Consider the following 9,529-nt stretch of genomic DNA (forward strand, 5'->3'; position numbering starts at 1 on the left):
ACCCCTGCTTCTTTGAGATGAGTCTCAGTTCTCTTCTCTTGACCTAGTCTTAAAATATTTTCCTTTTCAGTGTACATGCAATCCAGTTACGAAAGTTAATACCTAATAGTGAGATCTTTCCTTGTCTATCAATGCTGAATCCAAATCTCTTTTAGTTCAGAGAACTGTCCAACATGGTTTCCTGCAGTTCTAGAACCTATAATCCACTGACAGTATGTTTTTTAAGCCAGCAGGTCCAGAAGTTCAAAATATCCACCAACTCAGTGCCATGAATGTAATGGTCTTCTATTTCTTCCTTCCCTTGAGGAAGGAAATGGCCCATTTACAGAGCAGTGACTACCTCTAAGTGATTATCGTCTTTATTTGAAAATGTTGGTGAATATACTTTGGCTTCAATGGACAATGCACAGCTGGTACCAAATACCTGGAGTCCCCAACCACAGTTCCCACATGGTTAAATTTAGCCACTATGAATGCTGGAAACTGAACCCACAGTTCAAAGCAGAGGTCCACTACACATCCCTGACGAATTTTGATAAGAAGCAAATCCGTCACTCATCAGAGCAGTTTTTACAAACTGTTCGGAACTGTTCACCTGTTCAACTGCAGTCTGCATTCTGCAGTTACACTCTGTTTAAAAAAAAAAGACAACACTGGAATAGTAATTTAAAATATTGATTAAATTGACAGTAAGACATCTTGAAATGACAAAATAAATAATCTATTAAAATGCAGCTTTCTATAATCAATAACTTCTCAATACAGAACATAAAGAAAATCTTAAAAAAAGAGAGTAATGAGCATATAGGAGACCAGGATATAGGAGCTAAGGAACAGAGACTCTGAAGGCATGGTGACATAGAGAGCACTGGGACAAAATAACCACCTATAAGAGAAACTCTGCAGATGCTGGAAATCCAAGCAATACACACAAAATGCTGGAGGAACTCAGCAGGCCAGGCAGCATCTATGGAAAAAACTAAAGTCGATGTTTCAGCCCGAAACATCGCGTGTACTTTTTTTTCCAAAATAAACTAACTTGTTTAGTTCCTTAAAGCAGAAAATAAAAGTTTTTCAAACATATTGCATTCCCTCATTCATTTTCTCCTTTCTCTATCATTTCCCCTTTCAGCTGCTGCTGCTGCTGCTACTGCAGCAGAGAAGGCTCAATCCAAAACTTGTTGTGTGTTGTAACCCTTATGGTTCCTTGGCTGCCTCACCCTCTGATATTCACAATGACAAGAAACTGCACAAACAGTACAGCAGGAAATCAAGAGAATGCTGTCTTTTCATCTATTGAATCATGCTTGGAACCTAGAAGTGTGTCAAGGAATGACCACGTAAGATAAGACCATCCTGTGTTAAAGGGATTCATTACAATGGTTATTCTCTTATGTGTGGCGCTTTTGTTCTTATGTACATATTAATAAATTTTGAAACCAGTAAATGTTGGAGATCTCCCAAGTTCATGATGATGGTACATGCGGGTACAGAAATCGGCTATCAGCTGTGTTCTAAACAATATTCTGTTTCTTTGATGGCAGTGAGAATTAATATTGAGTAGGAAGTCAATGTGATACTGCCCTATTTGCTCTGCCATCCAGAGTAAGTGCTGCCTCCAGGAAGAGTTCCTTCCAATCACATCATTTTTAAACAAGTTACTTAACGTTAATGTTCGTGAGTAAAACATGTGGGTTTTAAACAGCTGAACCCGCTTTTTGCAGCATGTAATCAAAATTATGTCATTACTTTTGAGAGGACATTATGCAAATACTAATCTATAAGGCTGGATATAACAGTGTTGGTTCATACATTGTAATAACAATGCAATCTGATCAACTTGATTACAATATTGTTTTGTTACTCCTTTCCTCCTTTGGGTACTCGGTACTTTAAAGCAAGCAGTTTCTAATTATTCAGGACGCAACTTGAAATCTTTGACCTAACTGAAAATTTAGAAGACATATTGAATTTTAACCACTGTAAGCACTTTGGGCCTCTTTACCCATATAATTTTATTTTTATTTTCAATTTTTTCCCTTGCAATAAATTGCAAATGTTACTTTTCCATTGTTTAATTTAGATTTTTTTTCTGAATTTCTATCGGAAAGAAAAATAACGTTAATTTTAAATGGAAATTGACCTGTTCAAACTCTTTAGATTTTGCAAATTATTTATATATTTAAATATATAAAGGTTGTTTTAAATTCCACAGAACACTTAAATGCTGGAATAGGCTGGAATAGGCAAAGTTATAATTAGCTGGATCAGGTATAGACCTATGAGATTATGAGATTATGCATTAGGGCAGTGCTTCCATTCTGATATATTACTATATTTTTACATAACTATGCATTGTAAAAATGTCCATATATTTTTAATGCAGAATACTTAATTCCTAATTACAGAAGCTTCAGAGATATAAAGTTACTATGAATTTGTATTGTGTAATCACTCTTCAGAGCTAGTTAGAATAAGCTGTTTCTCTAATACTAAAGTTTAACAGAAACCTTCAATTGTTGCATAATTTATGGACAACCAAGATATTGCATATATATTTTCACATCAGCATACTTAGGACTCATCTTCTTTTAACCATAACAAAGCATACATCAGATCTCATGCAATAATGTTCCATTTAGTTGCTCAATGATTCTATGAAATGAAGACCACAAGGTAAATACTCCTCAAAGTGTTATTTATAAGGGATGAAGAAAATACTTGGTACTTCAACTGCCTGAGTACATTTAATTAATTGTGTATTGAATACATTGTATATTTAACCATTTGTGACATTTGTTTTGTGTTGTACATTTGCAATGATGTTTTCATTTATAAATGATACAAACTAGATTTAATTAAGATTATCTTACAGAATACTTTAAAATCTGTCAATGCTTAGACATGCTTCCATCAACTGCAATTGGCTGTTAAATGGAACTCTGTTGTATATTTATTATAAATAGCTCATTATAAGCAAGAGTTTTGAAAGTGGACATGTTTTGATGAAAATTCACAGAAAAGCAGTAGTGGAGGATTGAGTGTAATAATGGTGATAAATAATCAGTTCATAACATTCATGTACAGCCTAATACCATGTCCTTAGATTATGTCACCCACTGAAAGTATACAGATGACAAAGCAAAACAGAGAGAACTATTTCTCAGAATGAAGAACTGTGGCATCAGGCAGACAATCTTAAGTTTATGGTACTCTGCCCAACATCGTCTTAAATTCCATAGAAAAAAAAGGCACAGGAAGCTAGTGAATTTCCCTAAATGGAGAATAAACTGTATTCTTAAAACTGTAAAACTGCAATGTTCAAAAGCCAATCTGGTATTGATACTACTTATACACAGGAATTATCACATTTTGCTTCACAAAGATCAATAGCTGAACAAGCAGCATAACTTTCAACTTACTAAAATTAATAACAAACTTTATGACAAACAATGGTTAATTGCATACAAAAACAAAATTCCAATGATAGAATGTTTGTGTATTTGAGAAAAGAACACGAAGCTGACTTGGGAGGAATACATTCTTGTTTGAACTTAGGAAACTATTTGTGAGCAAAAATCTGTGTGTTTCTTAAATATCATATTATTCTTCATGTTAGTTTGTCATTACAAACATTGACAATACATAAATTGCAAACATTTTACGTGTTTATCCCTGACACATTTAAAAAAAGAAACCTTGTTAATAATATTTAACAGCACTCTGCATGAGGTATTACAGCAGTTAATTCCACACTTACAAGGATTACTGACTCCATTGTATAATAATACACACCAATGTGTGCAGATCAGTAATTCATTGGTTGATAAATCTTCTTATCCAATAGAAATACTCAGCAGTTTCCTAAATCACCTATCATTTCATTAATGCATTTCAAGGTCAATTTAGATTTCATTTTTATGTATTTAGCTATTGAATATTATTTCTATATATTCATAATTCTTATTCATTTACTGCATTATGGATGCAGTTTAGCTGTACATAAATAAAGTGCATGAATCAAAACTTTATATATAACACAGTGAAAGCAGTTTGATCCGGTTCCACTCCTGTCTTTCCAGCATTAGTTTCTTCTGGCCTCCAAATGCTCTCAGATTAAAACATACACACTACACATTAATCTTCATGGTTTGAAAAGGCCACTATCACTTGGCAACACTTTATTTATTATGTACTATAGATATAATAGGAAGGTCATGTTATAAAATGCAGTATGCTAAAATATGTTTTACATTTGCATGGGTAAATGTATCTAAGAACAATTACTCATCAGCTTTAAGCACTGCTTGACCTAATTCAAGGGTTCAGCTATGTATACATGAGATTACAGAACTTTCTCTTTATCTGTTTTGAAGGAAGGTCTAACTAATAACAAAGTAAAGGTTTGTCATTGCAGTTCACGCCCCCTCCACTGGAAATAAATCTTAAATCTAGGTAGCAATTGTGGTTTTCCACATCACAAAGCAATTACACTTCAAAAACCATGAACCAATTTGGGACAAACTGAGATGGTGAATATCAGTGTTGAGAAGATATTTTAAAGCCAGAAAATAAAGTGGTCATCATAAATTGAATATTGCTCTCCCCATTAACAATATTTACATTTTAAATGCACATAACTAAGTACAGTTTGCTACCGACCTATATTTGCAGGCAAAAAAATACCCCTCCTATTAAGGCCCAGTTCAAATGAATATCAGTTGTTCGTTACAATTTAATGTCCATTATCACAGCCCTCTAATTCTGAGGGACAGTAACTCCAAGCCTGCAGAGGACATCAGTGCCAAACCCTTAGGATCATATAAAACCATCTTCCCCTGCTCAGTCAGCACACACAAAATGCTGGGGGAATTCAGCAGGCCAAGCAGCATCTAAAGAAACAAGTAAATAGTCGATGTTTCAGGCTGATACCCTACATTGGGACTCATGAAGGGGCAACTGTTTACTCTTTTCCATAGATGCTGCCTGGCCTGCTGAGTTCCTCCAGCACTTTGTGTCTGTTGCTTGGACTTCCAGCATCTGCAGATACTCTCATCTTCCCCTGCTCAGTGCTTGCTCTTGAATAAGAAGGGTGTCTTTTGAAATACTCCCTATTGAGATATAGGTTTACACTTCACTGTGCTTCTCAGGGAAAATGTTAAATTAAGGCTCTCTGGTGGAGTTAAAAGTCCTGTTCAGAAATCTACTCTGTTGTCCTTGCTAGTATTATTTCTCAACTAAAGCAAAACAATATAAAACAGTACAAGTTCTTCAGTGTTGTAACACACATCAAAGTTGCTGGTGAATGCAGCAGGCCGGGCAGCATCTCTAGGAAGAGGTACAGTCGACATTTCAGGCTGAGACCCTTCGTCAGGACTAACTGAAGGAAGAGATAGTAAGAGATTTGAAAGTGGGAGGGGGAGATCCAAAATGATAGGAGAAGACAGGAGGGGGAGGGATGGAGCCAAGAGCTGGACAGGTGATTGGCAAAAGGGGATATGAGAGGATCATGGGACAGGAGGCCTAGGGTGAAAGACAGGGCGGGGGGTGGACCCAGAGGATAGTCAGGGGGTATAATGAGAGGAACAGAGGGAGAAAAAGGAGAATGAGAGAAAGAATACACACATTCTTTGTCTCACTCTCCTTTTTCTCCCTCTGTCCCTCTCACTATACCCCTTGACCATCCTCTGGGTCTCCCCCCCGCCACTTGTCTTTCTCCCTGGGCCTCCCGTCCCATGATCCTCTCATATCCCTTTTGCCAATCACCTGTCCAGCTCTTGGCTCCATCCCTCCCCCTCCTGTCTTCTCCTATCATTTTGGATCTCCCCCTCTCCCTCCCACTTTCAAATCTCTTACTAACTCTTCCTTCAGTTAGTCCTGACGAAGGGTCTCGGCCTGAAATGTCGACTGTACCTCTTCCTAGAGATGCTGCCCAGCCTGCTGCGTTCACCAGCAACTTTGATGTGTGTTGCTTGAATTTCCAGCATCTGCAGAATTCCTGTTGTTTGCATCTTCAGTGTTGTGCTGACTTTTTAGCCTACTTCAAGTTCAAGCTAACCCTTCCCTCCAACATAGCCCTCCATTTTTCTTTCATACATGTGTCTATCTAAGTTTCTTAAATGTTCCTAATGTATTTGCCTCTACTACCACCCTGGCAGCATGTTCCATATACCTACTACTCTAAAAGAAAATCTAGCTGTAACATCTCCCCTATACTTCCAAACACCTTAAAATTATGCCCCTTCATATTAGCCATTTCCACTCTGGGAAAAAGTCGTCGGCTGTCCATTTCATCCATGCCTCTTATCATCTTGTAGACATCTATCAAGTCACCTTTCATCCTTCTTCATTCTAAAGAAAAAAACCCTAGCTTGTTCAACCTATCCTCATAATAAATGTTCTCCAATCCAAGCAGCATCCTGATAAATCTCCTTTTCACCCTCTCTGAAGCTTCTGGATCCTTCCCATCATGAGGTGACCAGAACTGAACACAATACTCCAAATGTGGTCTAACCAGTTTTATACAACTGCAACATTACCTCATGGTTCTTGAACTCAATCCCCTGACTAATGAAGCCCAACACACCATATACCTTCTTAACTATCCTATCAACTTGCAGGGCAACTTTGAGGGAACTATATCTCAAGATCACTGTTTCTCCACACTGCTAAATATCCTGTCATTATCCCTGTACTCAAATTCAACCTTTCAAAATGTATCACTTCACCCTTTTCTGGATTGAACTTCATCTGCCACTTTTCAGCCTAAATCTGCATCCTATCAATGTCCTGCAGTAACCTAAGGCAATCTTCTACACTACACACAACCACCTTCTTAAACAGTAGATTATTTTCATCATTTAAGAGGGCATTTAAATTGCTTTTTTTTTTGAGCATCGCCACAGTATGTAGAAAGCATTTAAAAAATGAAAACTAAAGCGCTACAGATACCAGAAATCTGAAATAAGAACAAACATGCTGGAAATCCTAGGTCAGACAAATAAGTTTTATGTTGCACCTGTATATACATGTTCTTGTGCATGACAATATAACAATAAATCCTATGTTAAATAAACTGTGCAAGAGTTAATGTTTCAGAAACACTTTGTTTCTTCTTGCACAGATAGTACCTGAACTGCTGAGTCTTTCCAAAATGTGCAAAATGTTCTTTACTGGCTGCAAAAGACTTGCACTATTCTGTTGTGAATGGTACTACATAATTACAGGCCTCGTTTTGCTTTGTTTTATGTGTTATATATATTTCCTAATTGTGGATCAATCTTCTGTTATTGAAGGGTCATTGGATCACGAGAACCAGATGAAAAGAGTCTTACTTTAGCACCACCTTCAGGTCAGCTTGGTTAGTCAAGCAGGTAGAATTCACAATATCTAAACAGCACACCATGCAGTTAGCTCATTCACAAAACCTGCAGCACTCTTGATATGTCATCTATGACCAGCTTCATCAGGATTAGACATCAAGCAGCAACAGTAAATAAAGAGCTGTCAACTTCCATGTGTGACAGGCTAGGAGAAATATGCAATAATCATGATAAACCCTGTACAGCACTCCCTTAGTACTGCATTATTGTAATTGTTATGTGCTGGACAAAACATTGAACTTCACTGCTTTGTAAGAGTGTAGTTAACCTCAGCAAACAGGCAAATATTTATTTCTCAAAGAACATTACAAAAACATGCCACATCAGTTTTCAAATTTCCTATGGTGACTCTTCTTGGCCTCAGTCAGTTGACCATGGATATCATGTCCTGGCTGTCTAGATATGCAAGCCTGGGCAGTACGATATGGAAAGCAAGCTTTTGCCCATGTAGCAAGTTCGCCCTCTCCATGCATCTGATGAACCCAAAGGAATGGCAGAGACCAATAAAGTTTGCAACTAGCAGCATCGTCAGTTAGCATTGAACTCAATTTAGGGCTGCCTTAAGGCCTCCAGCTCCAGATCTTTCCCTCGGGATTTACTCCCGAAGCCTTCCCCGTGAGTGGGTATAGCCACAAGGCAGCAGAGGTTTGAGACCAGTGTCTTCCTTCTCCTAGATGAGCTACCAACCACAGCTGACTAGCCTCATCTGCCTGTAGCAATTGGCTTTAAGGCACCAGTAACCTGCCTTTGTTTCTTCTCCTGTCAGTAGAAACGGTTCTGCCAGGCTTAGTAGCTAGGCCGCATGCCAAGGCCAGGAGCTGGACCTGTGTGTCAGAGGCTATTTGAGGCACACAACATTAGCAGCATTTAGTAGGTAGTGGGAGCTTGTCTAAAGTATTTAGTTATATGATGCGCTTTGAGACGAACTGGTTGCAGTATAACTCACCTTAAACTCATTCACACATACATTTCCCAATATTACTTGGAACTTAATCAGGATTCACTTTAAACAATATTGAAGCTGATATTCACAATACAATGACCTTTGCGAGATGTTGCATAACGTACATCACACTGAAGTATCCTTGAAAACTTTGTTGCATAACCTGAACAAAATACCGGGTAGATCCAGGCACTAGAGCTTTTGCTTCAGCATCCGAGATGTTTACTACACAAAATCCCCTGTCATTATACTTGTTAATTTTGCATTATTGTTAATTATAGCCTTTAAAAGAAAGGTCATAAAATAGTTCGTCGTCATCATCTGAACCCTTAGGGCCTCGGTGGCACCTGAGGCCTCCATAAAAGAGTTAACATCCTTAAATCTTCTAGCTTCAGAATACAGTTCATGCAGAAATTGAGGGTAATGCATAACTCAAAATTATTTTGAATGTTCTTAATAATGGGGAGAGAATTAGCAAATAGAAGTTAGAGAACCAAACAACATTTGAGTTGTAAGACAAAGGGGTTAAAGTGGGTCAGAGCAAGGGTATAAATAGTTATACATTGAGGGAATTAAAACAGAGAATGATGTGAGGAATGATCATAGAAAGGCAGCGACAAACAATACTCCAGCAGCGGAAGTGGTCTTAACGCTAAATACAAGAGATTCTGCAAATTCAAGAAATCCAGAGTAATACCACAAAATGCTGGAGGAACTCAGCAGGTCGCCAAGGTCTGGCAGCATCTATAGAGGAATAAACAGTTGACGTTTTGGGTCAAAACTCCATCCAGCATTTTGTGGGTGGTCTTAATGGTGGAGGTAATACTATGGATTCCAGTTAATCGAGCCATCGGTTAATAAGAGCAGCCGCTTATTTGGGACAACTCTTAATAGAACAAAAACTAATCAACAAAATAACCAGGATCCCCTTCATTTACTTGGGATACTATGCCACTTAATTGGGACAGGGTACCGTTGCTGAACATTTTCTAATTAGTGTCAGTCGCATGCAATTGTGCAGTCGTTAGACACTACACCATGCTTAGAGAGAACAGTTTTTTTTAAAATGGCGTCAGTTGCATGTGCTTGTGTTAAAGACACTGGTTTTCGTCACTGACAGTGGGTGACAGATAAGCAGCAAGACAATTCAGAACTGTTGCTCACTGCAATTGCAAGCAGTCTGACCCGGGGACAAAGTCAGCTC

General features: G+C 37.9%; 1 protein-coding gene across 1 annotated transcript in view; it reads left to right on the top strand.

Annotated features, from left to right (window-relative positions):
- LOC140196058 (rod cGMP-specific 3',5'-cyclic phosphodiesterase subunit beta-like) overlaps window positions 1–1,936 on the top strand; it is an 83,584-nt gene extending 81,648 nt beyond the window's left edge. Inside the window, exon 22 of the mRNA XM_072254765.1 lies at window positions 1,133–1,936. Coding sequence (XP_072110866.1) covers window positions 1,133–1,194 — 62 coding nt within the window. The 3' untranslated portion in view covers window positions 1,195–1,936. The remainder of the gene's footprint in view (window positions 1–1,132) is intronic.
- The last annotated feature ends 7,593 nt before the right edge of the window (window positions 1,937–9,529 follow it).

Source organism: Mobula birostris, chromosome 4 (genome assembly GCF_030028105.1).
Source record: "Mobula birostris isolate sMobBir1 chromosome 4, sMobBir1.hap1, whole genome shotgun sequence".
Classification (NCBI taxonomy): Eukaryota; Metazoa; Chordata; class Chondrichthyes; order Myliobatiformes; family Myliobatidae; genus Mobula; species Mobula birostris.